Source organism: Berghia stephanieae, chromosome 13 (genome assembly GCF_034508935.2).
Source record: "Berghia stephanieae isolate SIO BIC M18660-M18661 chromosome 13, UCSD_Bste_1.3, whole genome shotgun sequence".
In the NCBI taxonomy this organism is placed as follows: Eukaryota; Metazoa; Mollusca; class Gastropoda; order Nudibranchia; family Aeolidiidae; genus Berghia; species Berghia stephanieae.
The window spans coordinates 140493-159469 of NC_088372.1; the positions used below are offsets into that span (position 1 = coordinate 140493).

Consider the following 18977-nt stretch of genomic DNA (forward strand, 5'->3'; position numbering starts at 1 on the left):
ATAAATAAATAAATAAATAAATAAATAAATAAATAAGCATGGCAAGCAAGGAAATAATAGATGAAATGCACGATAAGGCATTGAAGTCAAATGTGCGACACAATGTAAAATGTACAAGAATTAAATAAATAAATAAATAAATACATAAGCATTCAACTTTCCCATCATGTCTACGTTATTTAAAACAAACACACACATATTTTATATGAAATTGACCCAGCATTCCAAAATGTTAAACAGAAGAACCAAAATGCTCCCAAAACATCTAAGGTAAGCATGCAAGCTAAGAAAAAAAATGGATGCATGGATGGATGGAAGGATGGCTGGATGAATGGATGGATGAATGGATGGATGGGTGGATGAATGGATGAATGGGTGGATGGAAGGATGGCTGGATGAATGAATGGATGAATGGATGGATGGTTGGATGGAAGGATGGCTGGATGAATGGATGGATGGGTGGATGAATGGATGAATGGGTGGATGGAAGGATGAATGGATGAATGGAGGGATGGCTGGATGAATGGATGGATGGGTGGATGGCTGGATGAATGGATGATGGATGGATGGGTGGATGAATGGGTGGATGGCTGGATGAATGGATGATGGATGGATGGGTGGATGAATGGATGAATGGGTGGATGGCTGGATGAATGGATGAATAGATGGATGGGTGGATGGAAGGATGAATGGATGAATGGATGGATGGGTGGATGAATGGATGGATGGGTCGATGACTATATTGATGGACAATGGACCAGCAAATAGTTGGGTAACTGTGGGATTTGCTGTTGGACCAGAGAGTCTCGAGGTTCAAATCCCATTGTAGTATATCGCACCCGCCCCCCACCTTCCCTCCCAAATGCACATGTTTTAAAGATTCTTCTCGATTCCATCCGATCCAGACGATTCTAAAACGGATGTCTCACAATGATTTGTTTGAAAAGGGTGTCAATCAAAATCAAACATTTAATTTTTTTTTAAATAATGAATATGAGCCAAGGTCAAAAGGTGCCCGTCTGATACCAGTGTTAAGAAAATTTGAATTTTACTTAATTATAGGCTGTTTTCATTGGGTTAATGCTTGTAATCAATTGATAATATGAAGAAGAGATAACATGAGATAGCACAACATACTCTGTTCAACAGAATATGAAATAAACAACTTGAAAGTGAAATTTGAATGCTGTTTGGCATGTGCTTAAAACGAGGTCAACGCATCACCTTTTTAGAAATCATGTAGAAATTAAATGTGATGTTTTAGCTCACGTGATTGAAATTTGACCAATAGTATAAAGTCAAAATTTACTTTTAAACGCAGTTGCAGTATATTACATATCTGATTAAGTTTCATATAGAGTTCTTAAAAAGTTGGTGTTGCTTGTGACCTTTGGTGTCATCAAACACAGCACAATACTAAGCCTCGACACGAAACGTTAAAGCTCATGTTTAATGTTTATAAAATGTTTAATTATGAGAATGAGATTATGAGATTTACTATCTGAACTCAAATCTTGGAGTAAATGTATACCGTTTTGCCGATATTGAGGTTTATTGGTTTTGGTGTCATTTGTCACAAGCAACACGGCATGCGTGAACACGTGGAAGTTTGTTTCGTTAAATGGCGATTCGCAATTTTGATCCACCCTTCTTACCAGTCTTTGAAGTGCAGCACTTTCGTTTGCCTTTACAGCGTGGCTCCAGGCAGAAAAGGTAAGTTGAACTTTGGTGTCATCGCTATTTTACATTGTCACAAGCAACACTTGATATTGGATATTACAAAGTGCCACCAAAAAAGTATGTTTTCAGCTGTTATTCTATTTACAAATATGATATTATGACATCTCACATAAGACTGTGATTTCGACATAATTAAATATTTCCTTGTAATTCTATTTTTTATGCTTCAGGGTTGTATCAATCAAGAAAAAGACAAAACTCAAGCTTTCGACAAATCCAGATAAAAGAAGGGTTGCCAAGAAATTTGATTTGATTTACTATTAACACACTAAATTACTACAAATTAGCAGCTTTGAGCAGTAGGGCGGATGTTACCGTATGGTTACAAGAATTCATTACCATGGCTGATATTTATCTAGTGTTTGTGTGACTTTTGGTACTTTTTGTGACCATTGGTGTCATTGGTTAAAATGTCACAGGTGACACTAAAGTTTGAAGTTTCTAATATATTTCTATTTTCATGTTCTTCAAAGCTTGAAATGTCATTGAATTACATTTTAACAGGCGATATTACATGTGTTCAGTTGCTATTCTTGATTTATTGAGGCAAAATTGCGTTCTAGTGCCGATTTTGACCAAAGTAATAGCAACAATGGTATTACTAATTTCTAAGTAAATTTCCAATTTGAAAGTATTTAGTTTCTTAAAATATTATTGAATTTCATTTTATAGTAGGTTATTGTGCTTTTTTGACTGAAAATAATGATATATTATGGACGAAAGTGTGATTTGGTGTTGCTTGTGACATAAGTAATGGTGTCACCGGTCTTATGTCACAAGTCACATTCAGATGCTCTAATTTCCATGTATATTTCTATTTTTGAAGTCTTTGGTTTCTGAAATATTATTAAATTCCATATTTAACTGTGGTTATAATAACCGTTATTACACGGGTTTGACTGAAATTAATGATATATTGTCGAAATTGCAATTTGGTATTGCTTGTGACATAAGTAATGGTGTCATCGGTCTAATGTCACAAGTGACACAATGTCGCTAAATAAGATATGCTTTGGTCACATTATTTCCCAACATTTTATTCCAAACGTTTCTGAACATTGCTGGTAATAAGCATATGCAATATTGTTGTTGTTGTTAATGTACAAACATTTTTATGAAATAATATATTTGCATTCTATGTTGCTTGTGACCGATGACACCAAAAAGCAACATTTTCTCCAATAGTTGGTAATATTATTGTACTATGATTGTTGTTGATTGTGTCCTTTTGTCTATAACTTACTAAATAAAGTTTGATACTCAACAAAAATTATTTGGTTATTGAGTTTTTTGTCTCATTTTGGTGTCACCGGTCACAGGTGACACCAGCAACCTATAGGTATTGTTGACGATATTATGCTGCGTTAGACCTTAAAGGCTGCGTTAGACCTTAAAGTTATCTAAAGGGCCTTTGATTCATGAAGTACAGGGTTTTTGCTACATATATAGAAACATGAACGGACTATTATGTCACTTTTATTTTGAGAAAAAAAATTGGCACCTTTTGACCTTGGCTCATATATGAAAAGTATAAGAATGAATCCAAAAGTTAATGACGGAATGAAACGAATGAATGAAAAAGCGAGTTAAAGATTTATTTGAAAAGAGTGAAAGAAGGAATGAGTTATGGTTGTTACCTGTTGAGAGATGCTGATTGGTTGCCCTGAGAGTAGTGGGAAACGGGGGAGTCGCTGTAGACGACGGCAAGAAACAACAACAGTAACATGCGTCACAATGATCATTTTATGATAATATATATATAATGGGATCATGGGAATAAGGCAAAGAGGTCGAGAGGTCAAGGTCAGGGCCATGTTGTGTAAAAGGTCACGCCCATACTTTTGAAATTATTTTAAACGTCATAACTATAGCATAGAACAAAAGTTAAAAACAAAATACAAAAAAAAAACCCCCCCCAAAAAAAACAAGAGTGAACATAAAAAAAAAAAAAAAAAAAAAAAAAAAAATTAGAAACACCCCCCCCCCCCCCCCAACACACCAAAACCCCAAAAAACCCTAAATACACACAATTACAAAAACCCTCAAAACTAAAAAAGTCAACAACAAAACACACACAAAAAAAAACCAACATAAATAAAAAAGACCCAAAAGAGTGAGCATTAATCAATAATTGTTGAAGCCATTGAACAGTCTGATAGCTAACCCACACCGGAGACCGACTCCGACGCCCCGGCACTGCCGTCCTCTGCCGTCTTCCGGATAAAGACGTCGGGCACGGACAAAATACTAAGGATAAAGAGAAGAGCCGCTTGACCTACCCATACCAAGCTCGAAAAAAAAAACGGCAGAGGGCGTCGCGTGCTTAGTATGGGTAGGTCTCGCGGGTCTTTTCTTTATCCTTAGTATTTTGTCTGTGTCCGACGTCTTTATCCGGAAGACGGCTGTGCCGGGTCGTCGGAGTCAGTCTCCGGTGTGGAACAGCCCTTAACCTTGACACGACATCAAGACCCGGACATCTGCTGACCCCACCAGAAAGGAATCGACAGCCCTGAAGATCACACTAGGAGATCCAGAATATCGCAAGGCTATTGTGTCGGTGTGATATTGATGATAGGAATTCATTGATTGATGGGAAAATATCAGCGACCCATTGCCTTCATGAAACTGTTGGCTAACAGTAGTGTATCATTTTGGGTAAAACTATGGATAAAACAGGAAACAACAAACTAAACAATATAAATTAACAACCCCCCTACCCCCGCCCCCCCCCCCCCCCCCCCCAAAAAAAAAAAAGAAAAGATCTAAACCAAAAAAAAAAAACAACTAAAAAACTACAAAAACAAAACAAAAGCAAACAAACAGTTCCCAAAAAAATCTTTAAAAAACAAGGAAAAACAAAACAGAAGCAAAAACAAACACACACCCCCCCCCCCCCCTCAAATAAATTTTTAAAATAAATAAACAACAAAAAAAAAAACAAAAAAAACAAACAACCTCCTCCCCCCACCCCCCTTAAAAAAAAACAAAAAAAACAACAACAAAAAAACAAAAAAACAAAACAAAACAAAACCCCCAAAAAACAAAACAAAACAAACAAAACAAAACAAAACAACAACAAAAACTAAATAGGAAAAGAAGAATAAGAAGGGATCATGGCTTGTATAATTAGTACAAGGTGACAGTCAATGCCTTGATCAACGAGTCATCAACAAAGTGTGCAACCTTCATATTCCGCACATCTGACAAGTGAATCACGTTCACACAACAATCAGTGTGTTGTATGCACAAAACATGACATCATATAACTACGTTACAGCATCCCCTACATTGATGTAAGACCAATTACTAAATAACATGCCACCAAAAAAATAAAAATAACATTAAAAATAAATAATAAAACAAGAGAAGAAAAAAAGGGAAAGAAAATAAAAATAAAAATAAAAACCCAACCTAAAAAAATAAATAAAATACAACAACAAAAACAATGTGCGTCTGTGCAAAGAAGGTTAAAAAAAGGTTTTAAAAACTACACACACAAACACATACATACACACAACCAAACAATGTCGGTTGTTTCCGTGCAAATAATAACACATGGCATAGTAAATTAAAACCGATAATATTATGGTAACTAATAACAAAGATGCTAAAATATCACAAAATCGAATATTTCGAAATCTCGATGATTCGTCAAAGTCTTTAAAGACCAAAGACTACAACCAAGATGGACACATCAAGACACATTTAAAACAAATGTAGAAACAAAAATCGTATCAAAACAGAAAAGGATAGAAAATTAAATATAATCTTTGGAAATTAATCACATGGAGACTACAGACGTGAGAGAGGAATTGATAAAAACCCAATATAATGTAAATTGGGTCAAATGAGTTTGATACCTTAGTCATCAGTGACCCCCCCCCCCCTCCCCCGCATCTACAACTCTGTCGTATCCTTAAAACACGTATCTAAAATTTTGTCCAGAAAACTCGTCCTTCAAATATCGATTGATTAAAATGACGCTCAGTTTGGCAAAGACTCTCAAACCTGGGATTTCTCAAGTCCCAAGTTTGAGTCCAAGATGAGGGTCGTTCTAATCTATCCATATTTGAAGGACGAGTTATCTGGCTAAAATTTTATATACGTGTCTTTTGTTTTTAAAGGCTACGACAGAACTCCAAAAAGATTTAAAGACATTTCGTGTTGAATAAACTCGATAACACAGTTTGAGTCTATTTAGGCTTAGTTAATAAGGAATGGTTTTTATATTCTCTTTTCAAATGAATCTTACTTTTACATGAATTTACTCCTAAACCAAGTCTGAGAATCCAAATTATGATGGATCTCTATGTCGTCACGGAAATACAGTCACTCTCAAACCAATGCAAAATGTAGTCCAACACAATTTGGATTAAGTAAAACCCATTGGTTATCGCGTGGGATTTTACCGTTGGAAAAAAAAGAAAAAAAAAAAGACATCTTTAGCACCTGACGACACCTTTAACCATTAGAAATACATTGTGCTGTTGTGTATGACACACTTGTTTGTTGACTGGATATCACAGCTGGACAAATAGCTCACAGAATGCATCATATCACAGATACGACTACTTTATCATTGCCCCAATAACGTATGGTTTGTGAGATTTAATGTAATACGTGAATATCAATTCTGTCGTACTCTGAACTTCGGGAAGTCCCAGGTTTGAGAGTTTTTGCCAAGATGAGGGTAATTTAAATCGATCGATATTTGAAGGACGAGTTTTCTGGTCAAATTTTAATTATGTTTATTTTTTTCATAGTACCACAGAATTCACATTGAACTATTGGATGGATGGATTGATAATATATTAGCACACGTCACACATAGATAGGCATATAACAGAAAAAGGGGAAAATAAAAATAAATTTAAAAAAACACGAAATAAATAACAAAATCGAAAGATAAAAACAACAACATCACAACAGCGACAACAATAATATAACAACACACAATAGATCAAGCAATAGAAACACTATACAAGGTATTCTTTTATAAATGACAGATCAATTCAAATCAATAATCCTATCAAGTATCAATAAGTGGAAAACCAAAAGTTGGAAAAACATCCTGATAGATCCCTACAATAAATAACAACAATAAAAGGGAATGGAACCAGTTTACCAAGACAGATGGTGTGAACATTTCAGGTTTTTTCTTTTTCAACAAAAAATGATGACTGAGAAGACACAGATGACGAACGACAGATGAGAGCATGACGTAGTGAAGGCGATTCGCCATTTATATTGTTATTTATGAATCCATCGAGCTTCAATCAGCAACATTAGCGTGACTCCTCCTACGGCCAGTACATTAGGCAACATTATAAACCTCCAATTTGATCACGTGGATACTGATGGGTGGTTTCTGTTGACATTTGGTGGTTATAAAAAAAAATAATAAAAGAATCCTCTAGAATTCCTTCCAGAAATGTCTAGGTGATGGCATCTGAGAGCGGTAGGACGTATATTTAAAACATTACATAACATGAAAAAGTAACATTTCATAACATCACCAAAAAATTATGAGGATTACACGTTACAATTATTCCACGAATTTATATATATATATATATATATATATATATATATATATATATATATATATATAATATATATATATATATATATATATATATATATATATATAAAACTTGAAAATAAACAATTAGCCCACAAGGAAGAACGAAGGGGGAGATAACTACTCACCAGGGGCGGAAGGAAATCCTGGAGTCGTAGGTCTGCCAAGTGTTCCGGTGTGGGCCGTTTCCGGTTCTAATGTCTGTACGCCAGGCCCGATGGGGCGGAGCATAATACGATCTTCCTCGATCTCTTTCACTCTAGGCGGCTCCGGTTTCTGGAGAGAGAAATCGAAATGATTGGATAATATGAAATATTTATCAAAATAATAAGAAGTATCTTCATATAGATAGTGTAAATCGACTTGAAGGCAAGAATGGCTATCTCAAATGATGTGACCGATCATTTCCAATTAGAATTATATCGGGAATTAAATGTTTGAATCTAACGGAAAGATCTAAAAATGTATATGAAATAGTGCCAGACAAAACAGAGATAGAGATAAGGAAGTCTGCGTTAGTTTGGAACACAAAGATGGTCAGATGGTCGCAGCGTATGGAAGGATTTAAGGAAGTCTAGAATGTACAATATTCTGGACCTGGGATTTTATGAGCTTCTTTGGTCTCTCTCTCTCTCTCTCTCTCTCTCTCTCTCTCTCTCTCTCTCTCTCTCTCTCTCTCTCTTTTCAAACAGTGTGCGCAAGTTTTGGATTTGAACTAGGTTAAATCATTTTATCGATTGGAGGAAAGGGGAAAGGGGGGGGGGGGGTAAAGTATAAACAATGGAGTTATTTACACATGTTACAATCTTCTGTCAGATCGATGCACAGGCGATGTGAGGTTAGGAGTCGACAGAAATATGTCGATATAATTACAACAATATACACAGATCTCCATCCACACGTAGTTACAGTACATAGGTGGTTGGCGATGGCGATGGTTGTGATGCTAAGGCTGGTGGTTGCCCTAAAGGTGAGACAGACCACGTGGTGTGACGTGTGTTTATCACGTGTGCCAGTTGAGGCTCTCACACCGTTTGATAGATCGGTCTAGAATTATAGACAAAGTAGGCAGTCATTACTACTCTGAGAAGGATTGTGGTTTTTGTGTCCCGTCGTGTCAATCTGGTACTGTGTCCGGTGGAACGAGATGGAGAACATGGCGTTAGTTAGAAGTCAAAATGGTAAGCAGAAAGGACGTGCCGAATATATTTCTCTGTCGTCGATCTGGGTTTTTAGTAATGGATTTATATTTTCATTGGGCTTTTTGTTAATTGTTGTTGTTGGCTGAAGAAGGGTTTTGACCCCGAAATTTTCGTGTTTGGTATTTTATTCTTTTTTTTTTTTTTTTTGAAGCTGTTATATTGATTTTTGATTTAGATTTTTTGAAGTCAAAATGTTATGAATTAGAAAAGTTAAGATTTATGAAGGCTGACGAGCAAAGTTCATAGACACCAATGACAGCATTCATCTTAGCTCAAGTTTTATGAGTTGAGCTTAAAATCCAATTCAAGCATCAGGGTCACTCTGTCAGGGAGGTGTTTGGTCACATTTATTTTGTCATGGAAGTCATTTCAAGACGTGGAATTAGAGAAGTTGGGTTGTATACAACATTGTGATAGTAGTAGTAGTAGTAGTAGTAGTAGTAGTAATAGTAGTAGTAGTAGTAGTAGTAGTAGTAGTAGTAGTAGTAGTAGTAGTAGTAGTAGTAGTAGTTAGTAGTAGTAGTAGTAGTAGTAGTAGTAGTAGTAGTAGTAGTAGTAGTAGTAGTAGTTAGTAGTAGTAGTAGTAGTAGTAGTATAGTAGTAGTAGTAGTAGTAGTAGTAGTAGTAGTAGTAGTAGTAGTAGTAGTAGTAGTAGTAGTAGTTAGTAGTAGTAGTAGTAGTAGTAGTAGTAGTAGTAGTAGTAGTAGTAGTAGTAGTAGTAGGAGGAGGAGGAGGAGGAGGAGGAGGAGTTTTATGTAATGCACAATAATGACGACGAGATAAAACAGCAGGATTGAGCAAGGTAAAAAGAAAATAACACCCTTATTTATATAGACAGACAGACAAACAGACAGACGTACGTACGTACAGGTAAGCCATAAGGCGGTTCTTTGATCTGCTCACTAACCCCTGCCTACGTTTTTCATTATAGAACAATACAATGACAAGAGAGGAATATCAAGGATTATAGTTGTAATAGTGTATTGTTGTAGCATCTCGTGTCTTGAGACTCTGAAATGACCCCATTACAATCTCATGTCACTCCAAGGGTACCGATGGTTAGAGGGTGATGTTTCGCCCTGAAGGTCATGACACCTTTTAGTGTAACTTTGACGACCGATAAACAATGAAAAGACATAAGCTGTAAACATGATATAAAATCAATATTTTTGTGTGATGTTCTGCATTAGAATAATATACCCTTTCTTTTTTGTTTTTGTTGTCCCTAAGGGTTATGGGTATGCTTCGTACCCAAAAGGTACCGAGTTCGACTACCTGTGTGGCCTTGAGCAAGTCAACTCGCTCTAGCTCAGTTTGCGGCGCTGCACTGCGGCTAACGCCTGGGTTACTCCAGTCTTTCCTTGGAATAGGCCCAAAAGACATATTGTGATGAATAAAGGGAGTTTTATTTATTTCTTTATTCAAATAGAGATCTAATAAATAGTGATATCTAACCGATTGATGATGATATGGTACACACACAATAAATAAATTATGGTGTTATGTTCCATTCAATTTTACCACGTTCAATTCTTACATTTTCTTACATCTATGAGAATAAGTTGTTAGACGGTGTGTACGTAATACAACCTTTATCACACTGATTATAGTTCTTAAAGTCAAATCGTCCAGCTTATTGGAAAAGAGAACACATCTTAAACAGAAACACGAATGTGAAGCTGTACAGAAGGAAAAAAATAAAAATATAAGTATAGGAATATCAAAAATTGAAATAAAAATATAAATCAAAAGTAAGAATGTGTTTTCTCTTGATTTTATAGACAATTTAAAAGCAAAGCATTCACTTTTAACATGAAAGGGTGGGCAAGCAATTATGGTATCTTGATGGCCTCGCCTCACGCATCAAAAATTTTGTGATCGAGACATAAAGACTGTGTTATCCGTCTGACCATGCCCTTATTTCCTCATCCAACCTTCAATCCATCCTTCCATCCATCCATCCATCCATCCGTCCATCCTTCCATCCATCCATCCATCCATCCATCCATCCATCCTTCCTTCCTTCCTTCCATCCATCCTTCCATCCATCCATCCATCTATCCATCCATCCATCCATCCTTCCTTCCATCCATCCATCCATCCTTCCATCCATCCATCCTTCCTTCCATCCATCCGTCCTTCCTTCCAATCCTTTCAAGTCATTAATCATTCATTCATTCGTTTCTCCATTATCGATATTAACAACCAAGAAAATATAAATCATTTATCATCGTTACTTGATTTCATTCCATCAACTCATCCATCCATTCATTCGTTTCTCCATTATCGATATTAACAACCAAGAAAATATAAATCATTTATCATCGTTACTTGATTTCATTCCATCAACTCATCCATCCATTCATTCATTCGTATCTCCACCAATCCATTCATCCATCCGACAACCCAACCCTATATCCAATAATTCGTTCATTCATCTACCCATCAATCCACCCACCCATCCATCCATCCACCAGTCTATTCACCTATCCGGACACCAAATTATCCATCCATCCATCCACCCTTGCAGTCTATCCATCCACCCATCCATCTATTTAACCACGAGTTCACTCAATCTATTCTTCAAGATGGAGACTATACACAATCCACCACCAGCCCATCAAAGAACAACTTTCTACCAAATGTGCTTTTAGTTATCAAAGGCTTTTGTAGTCAGCCGATACACGTACGTACTTTTAGAGTCCTACTCCAACAATCACTGAACACCGACATCAAGACGACGGAACAAATCCCTTCATGAGAGAATAAAGAGTCCATTTTCTCATTGAGTTCAAATCAAATCAAGGCCCCGAGCCATCTTTTCTAATGGCCAGGATACCACCCGACCACCTGTCTTGAGTTGTTTTTTCCATTTTTCTTTGTCTTTTATCGTTACCTTGTTCTTTTTCTTTTCCATTTTCTTTTTTTGTGTGGGTTTTTTGTTTTTGTTTGTTTTAGTTTTTTTTTTCAATTTTATTTTACTTTCTCTTCCTTTTGTCTCTTTATTTTGTATTGACTCGTTCAAAGAAGAGAGATCTTCTGATAGGACCATACTTACATATTACAATCATCACCGTAGTGAAAGTTTTAAATCGACAAAGGAACACACACACACACATACACACACACACACACACACAAACATGTTGGGATCAAGTATAATATACCAGAGCAAGTTTGAAAAAAAAGTCGTGATAGTTTTCAACACCTTATAAAGTTATTTTTCATGCAAGGCACTCATCTAATTGTTCGTCTCCGATAAACACATGGTACGGAGAACAGATCATCTCTCTCTCTCTCTCTCTCTCTCTCTCTCTCTCTCTTCTTTTTTTTCTCTCTCTCGCACTACGTACGCAAACATCCATACAAACATACATCCGTACATACAACCAATCATATAACTACCTATTTCAAAAACAAGCCATAAGTAATATCAACAGCCATAACATTCCACGATAATAGCACACAATAAACATGAACGATAAGACCCGATACTGTCATCAAATCCAAGACGTCATTCAATAGATTATGGTCATAAATATTTCCAATAGTTCCAATCGAGCTATTTCCAATAGTGCCACTACTACCACCACCACAACCACCACCACACTACCACCACTATCACGACTACCACCATGTCCACCACCACTACCACAGCCACCACACTACCACTACCACCACTATCATTACTCCTACCATGTCCACCACCACTACCACAGCCACCACACTACCACTACCACCACTATCACTACTACTACCATGTCCACCACCACTACCACCACTACTATCACCACCACTACCACAGCCACCACACTACCACTACCACCACTATCATTACTCCTACCATGTCCACCACCACTACCACCACTATCACTACTACTACCATGTCCACCACCACTACCACCACTACTATCACCACCACCACCACTACCACAGCCACCACACTACCACTACCACCACTATCATTACTCCTACCATGTCCACCACCACTACCACCACTATCACCACGACTACCATGTCCACCACCACTACCACCACTACTATCACCACCACCACCACTACCACAGCCACCACACTACCACCACCACCACTATCATTACTCCTACCACGTCCACCACCACCACCACCACTACTATCACCACCACCACCACCACTGTCAATACTACTACCACCACCACCTAAACAACGACGTATCCAACTCATTGTCCTCATTGAACTATGACCACGACAGGCCATATTGGTTTTTAAGCTTTAAAGGGGCTTCGTCAATCATATCTTTGTATTTTAACATTTTAGAAGCGGAGTCCTATTATTCTTACGTTTTTACATAGGATGAGGCAATAGCGTTACAACTTCATCACACACGTAATATGTCGAATACTCATTTTACACCCGAGTACGGTGAGAGAATGCGAGTAAAGAGCATTTGCCAAGGACTCAACTGTGAGTCGAGCGACGCTCGAACCCTGGACCTTCCGATCCGAAAGCGAGTGTCATACCACAAGACCTCATAGCCGCACAAAAGAAAGATAGCAAGGTGTAGAAATCGGAATAGTTTGGGGCTAGGGGTGGAATGGGTCAAGATTTTATCACTTGAGTAATGGTGGGCGGTGAAGATTTCTCCCCCCCCCCCCCCCCGCCCCAACCTCTCTCTCATCTGTATTTCTTGTTATTTTCCTTACCTTTTTTTCCATCTTAGCCCCCCCCCCCCCCCCACCCCCTCTTCTCTCTCCATATCTCTGGCCCTCTCCCACCCCCTAACCCCCCTTCCAGCAATCCGTCCATAGTCCATCTGCCAATCATTGCCAAAGAAAACACCATCAACAATCCAGGCGAATACAAATTAGTCACGACAGCATCACAACCATAACAATCAACGGTACCAAATTGTAAATCACAAATTAATGTCCGAAAACATGGAGAAAAGAGATTAAAATGTTCCAAACAAAACGCAGCAACAACCCCCCCCCCCATTAAAAAAAACAAAAAAAAAACAAAACAACAGACAACAAAAAAAAAAAAACCAACCCCCCCCCCCCCCCCCCTCCCCAAAGCCAAAAGCAAACCCCTATAAAATAACTTATGACTATGTCTTCATGGTTGAGACAGATTAAGTAAGGAATGGTAAAATGTGAATGTTTCACACGATATGAAATTATCGACACTCTCCTCTATAACACATCAAGGATTATCAAGTTTGGTATTTTTGTCAGTGAAGTCATTCTTATTTTTATTTCCACCACCAAAATCACAGGGACATACAGTATCAGTAATACCCACGTGACGCTATCGGCCACATCATGATGCCAACTTAACGCTGATAATTTAATTTCTGGGTTGAAATCGTCCTGACACTGACGTTTGAAATAAAATTTTAAAATTCCCTTTATTCGTCCCATAGGGGAAATTTGTCTCTAGGGAAGAATGGAATAACCCAGGCGTCAGCCGCAATGCAGCGCCGAGAATTGAGCTAGGGCGAGGTGACTTGCTAAAGGCCACACAGCGCAGCGGCGGGTGATCGAACTTGTTGCCTTTCGGGTACGAAGCAAGATCGTACCGCTGAGCCACGCTGCCCCAAATATTACTTATTAAGTCTTTAAATGCCACTTCAATATCAACACGAGACTTCTAATTGGAACTCAAATTCCATCCATTTGTATCTATCGGCTATAATAAGACTAAATGTCAACATCTGGGTTGTCCCGACATAACACACTAGATTGAGACGACGGGTCACATGGGATCCATCCAGCCAATCTGGCATCATGTCGAAATGAACAGGTGAAAAAATAATTCCGTTTCAAGTTTTTTTAAAAAAAGAAAAGAAGATCAGTAGGTATTTGGACATTTCAAGTTTTTTAGTATAAGAAACAAAACTTTTGTTTGTTTTGTTTTTACGGGTTTTACGGCGCTTGCAACGCATTAAGGTCATATCAGCGCCAGTAAAAAGGAAGAAAACAGGATAGTCAAAAGTTCTAGAATTACAATTAAAGCACCCAAGAAAAGGTAAGACAAAGGGGAATGGTACAAATAGGAAAAAGATGTAGATTCCAAGAGCACACTATCAAATACTTAGTTTGAGATCACCTAAATGTTTTATCCAGACACAAGCATAGGTCCCTACTAAGAGGAAGACACTCAAATGTTTACAAATCATGTATAATATGTAAACAAAACATAAAAAAGTGCATAACAAGGAAAAAAAATATCATCTCCCAAAATTATCTATACATTTGACTGTTTCCCTCTACTCAGCAAGGGCATCCCGCCAGGGCCAGGACAAAACCAAGTAATCTCATTCCAAGACAAAGACAGAAAGCAAGTTGGAAAACATATATTATAGGGGGATAGAAGACACAGTCAGTACCTCTCTGCCACTATGGGAGGTCAGGAGCCCCACCCAGTAACAAAACTGTTATCTCCTCAAGTAAGTCACATATTTCCACTCAATGTGTATAAGCTTTTAAGCGTCAGGTTTATTCCGACTGAGACGATGGTGCACATGAAGAGAAGAGCCCGTATAATATATCTATAGTGGCTTCCATCCCACTGAACCATCGGGTAAATGGGGTTGGTGTCCTCGACAAGTTTCGCTGTGGTATTTAGCCCTATTCTCTATCTAAGTACGTGGGTGGACACTGGACACAGCTTACTGCCTGTCCTCTCTATAACTGGACACTGGACACAGCTTACTGCCTGTCCTCTCTATAACTGGACACTGGACACAGCTTACTGCCTGTCCTCTCTATAACTGGACACAGCTTACTGCCTGTCCTCTCTATAACTGGACACTGGACACAGCTTACTGCCTGTCCTCTCTATAACTGGACACTGGACACAGCTTACTGCCTGTCCTCTCTATAACTGGACACTGGACACAGCTTACTGCCTGTCCTCTCTATAACTGGACACTGGACACAGCTTACTGCCTGTCCTCTCTATAACTGGACACTGGACACAGCTTACTGCCTGTCCTCTCTATAACTGGACACTGGACACAGCTTACTGCCTGTCCTCTCTATAACTGGACACTGGACACAGCTTACTGCCTGTCCTCTCTATAACTGGACACTGGACACAGCTTACTGCCTGTCCTCTCTATAACTGGACACTGGACACAGCTTGCTGCCTGTCCTCTCTATAACTGGACACTGGACACAGCTTACTGCCTGTCCTCTCTATAACTGGACACCGGACACAGCTTACTGCCTGTCCTCTCTATAACTGGACACTGGACACAGCTTACTGCCTGTCCTCTCTATAACTGGACACTGGACACAGCTTACTGCCTGTCCTCTCTATAACACACCAATGACCAAACCATGCAGGTTGAGGGTGGGGGTGGGTGCTGGTGGTGGTAGTGAAAGGGGGGGGGGGGGGTAGATTTGTGGAATGTCAGGGATAAAAAGATACGGGTGACACGAAGATGACCAGACATCCGACGACATAAATATTATGTGACGCGGAAAAATTGTGCCAAATTCTGATAAAACACGGTATCTTTCTTTTTCTTTTTTTTTTAGCCATAAAATTTCTTGGAAGTCTGGATCATTTAAAAAAAAAAAAAAAAAAAAAAGGATAATTTGGTAGTCAATCTAATCCATCTCAATACATGAATATTTGTGGCCTGCCGTCTCTGATTCTGAAAATTGAATTTAAAGACACAATTATGAAACTCAAGTCTAATATAATTTATTTAACTAGGATAAATAATATAATTTAAACAGAAAAAAAAAATGAAACACTAAAAATGTTATATTTTGGATCATTTCACATTGAAATTCCTTTTTGGCCATCTGGTTAATGGCGACATAATTACCAGATTGAGGTGATGGTTCACATTTATCGAAATAATGGCTATCTGGCCAAATGGTAAAACTGCGTTTAGTCAGGGTACGACAAAATCAACCTGGCAATGTCAGACTTATGTATGGTGTAGACACGGAAAGAACTGACATTTATTGTGTAACACATACTGTAAACATCCGTTTAATTGTTGTGTTATTATTGTTAGCTGAAATGTGTAATTAATGTAATTATGACATTTGAACGAAACAAAATGACACAATGTAGAAAGTTATGGGACGCCGAGCAAGAGTTTTCTACGGTTTTCTCCATCTTATTTTAATAATAAACTGTGCCCGGCAAACACCATCCATCTGTCTCTTCCAATATGTCTCTCTCTCTCTCTCTCTCTCTCTCCCTCTCTCTCTCTCTCTTTTGACACACACAAAACCCACACACACACACACACACACACACACACATAATATATATATATATATATATATATATATATATATATATATATATATATATATATATATATATATATATATATATATATATATATATACATGTACACCAACTCTTCCATCCATCTATCTACTTTTATCTCATATCTACTCTATCCTACCTATCTATATGTATATCGATTTATCTATCTGTCTGTCAATCTGTCAGCCTCTCCATCTACATATCTGTTTGTCCACTCTCCATCCACACACTATAACGATGACACCTGACACCATCACCCCCCCCCCCCCCCCCCCTCCACTTCCAATAACCAACACCACCCAATGAGCCTATTATTCCTATTATTAATTCTGGTACATGGGTAGAGTTACCCAGTCCACCCATGTCAATCCGTGCCCAACACTTACAACATTCAATCACTGACATGTATCCAACATGTTCATGTAAACCAAAAGTTCGGAACGATACAACTGACAATAACTTATGTTTATCTGTTTCTGATACGATGATGTTTCTAGTAGTGTCGCGCTGAAGACCGGTCTGGACCGCGGTCCGACGGTCTTTTAGCTGTGAACCGAAGACCGTCCCAGAGGGGAAGATCGGCGGCGGTCCTCACTTCTTATCACCTTTCAACTAGTGCGGGGCGGTCCTTGCAAGGACCACGGCCCTACGGTCTCGCGCCATAGCCTACTACTTCCCCAGCGATTCGTTGCTTCGGTTGCCTATCTTCCACCAATCACCACCCATCCCACTTAATTAATCGCACCCACCCCCCTTTGCCATACACTAAACGACACAGACGACCATACAGGCAGACGACCACCAACCTCCACTCCGCAAACCGCCCTTTCGTGTGTGAGATGGGGGAACAGGAGGCGCACGCCTTGGACGATTCCATTATACGGGGTAAATTTCAAAATTTACTACACCATAATGATCGCAATGACAATGATCTATGATGAAGGCATGACCCCTCTTCTCTAATGGGTTATTGTTTGAAATGTATGTGACTACTAAAGATGTGTGTGTGTGTGTGTGTGTGTGTGTGTGTGTGTGTGTCGAACCTAGCAAGTAGCAAATCCGATTTTTTGTTTTCTTTTGTCCATCTCTTGTCACCACTCCTTTCTATCGCAGTGTTGTCATTTAAAATAATACAATAATATTAAAATTTCGTTTGGTGTTTTTACTAATCAAATAATATGAGTTTCATTAGTTTCTTCCTTCCAAAAAACCCAGTTATAACGTCTGAATTTTAAAAAATTCCAATAGAATATTTGGGGACCCCGATAGCTCAGTTGATAGAGCACTCTCTTTATACGCAAAGGGCCAGAGATCGATCCCGGGTGCAGTCGATTTTTTTCTGAATCCCTGTCTACTCAGCAATGAATGGGTAGCTGAGTTTGTTAGATCTGGCGAAAAGTCACCATCGACCCCTCTTATCACCTCATCCACCCCCTCTTATTATAACTTCACGTCTCTCTCTTACTCTTCAATGCTCGCTGCCCTCTAATGTGTGTGTGTGTGGGGGGGGGGGGGGGGGGGGGGGGGGGGGGGGGGGAGGGAGGGTAGGAGTTGCGTGTGTGTATCAACGCCACGAACAACTCGATCAACGCCTTGGGCGATGCCATTATCTCCGTTAATGGGGATAAATTTCAAATTTTATTAAATTATCGAAGTAACAATGAAGTACGGTGAGCAAATAAAGAAGGCATCACCCCTCTTCTCTAATTAGGTTACAATTTGAAATGAGTGTGACTACTCCGTGTGTTTTACTCCTGTAGGCCACGGTTTTCATCGTGTAGCGGTCTTTAACGGTTCAAGAATGAACGATCCCACGCTCTAAAAGGTCAAACCGGTTCGAATTTCCAACAGTCTCTCAGGAATGTTCAATGTCGAAAAGGACCGGTCCTTGCGGTCTTCATTTCCCAAGGACCGTAGGACCGTGGTCCTTAAGCTTGCCAAGGACCGCCCCGCACTAGTTTCTAGACCAGCGAATGGCACAATACAGTTTAGTGGGAATAACTCATAAACGCGGATGGCAACAAACAATAACAAAGACCAGAGTGACGTCATCTATACATCACAAACAAACTCGATCACGGACACATCCACAAGACCGTCACGACACGACATGACACAAATGATGTCTGAAAAAGGAGGCTGTTTCTAGAATAATCGGCATCTGTGCATTCCATGAC

The 18977-nt window shown here is 38.7% G+C and overlaps 1 protein-coding gene across 21 annotated transcripts in view; it reads right to left on the reverse strand.

Annotated features, from left to right (window-relative positions):
• LOC144959152 (tensin-3-like) overlaps positions 1-18977 on the reverse strand; it is a 400273-nt gene that overhangs the window by 19885 nt on the left and 361411 nt on the right. For 20 of the 21 annotated variants that reach the window (XM_078891652.1, XM_078891665.1, XM_078891661.1 and 17 more), the window contains 2 exons: positions 7450-7597; positions 3378-3431 (listed from right to left, as the gene is read on the reverse strand). In XM_078891652.1, coding sequence (XP_078747778.1) covers positions 3378-3431; positions 7450-7597 — 202 coding nt within the window. The remainder of the gene's footprint in view (positions 1-3377; positions 3432-7449; positions 7598-18977) is intronic. The other variant, XM_078891654.1, reaches the window with a different exon arrangement.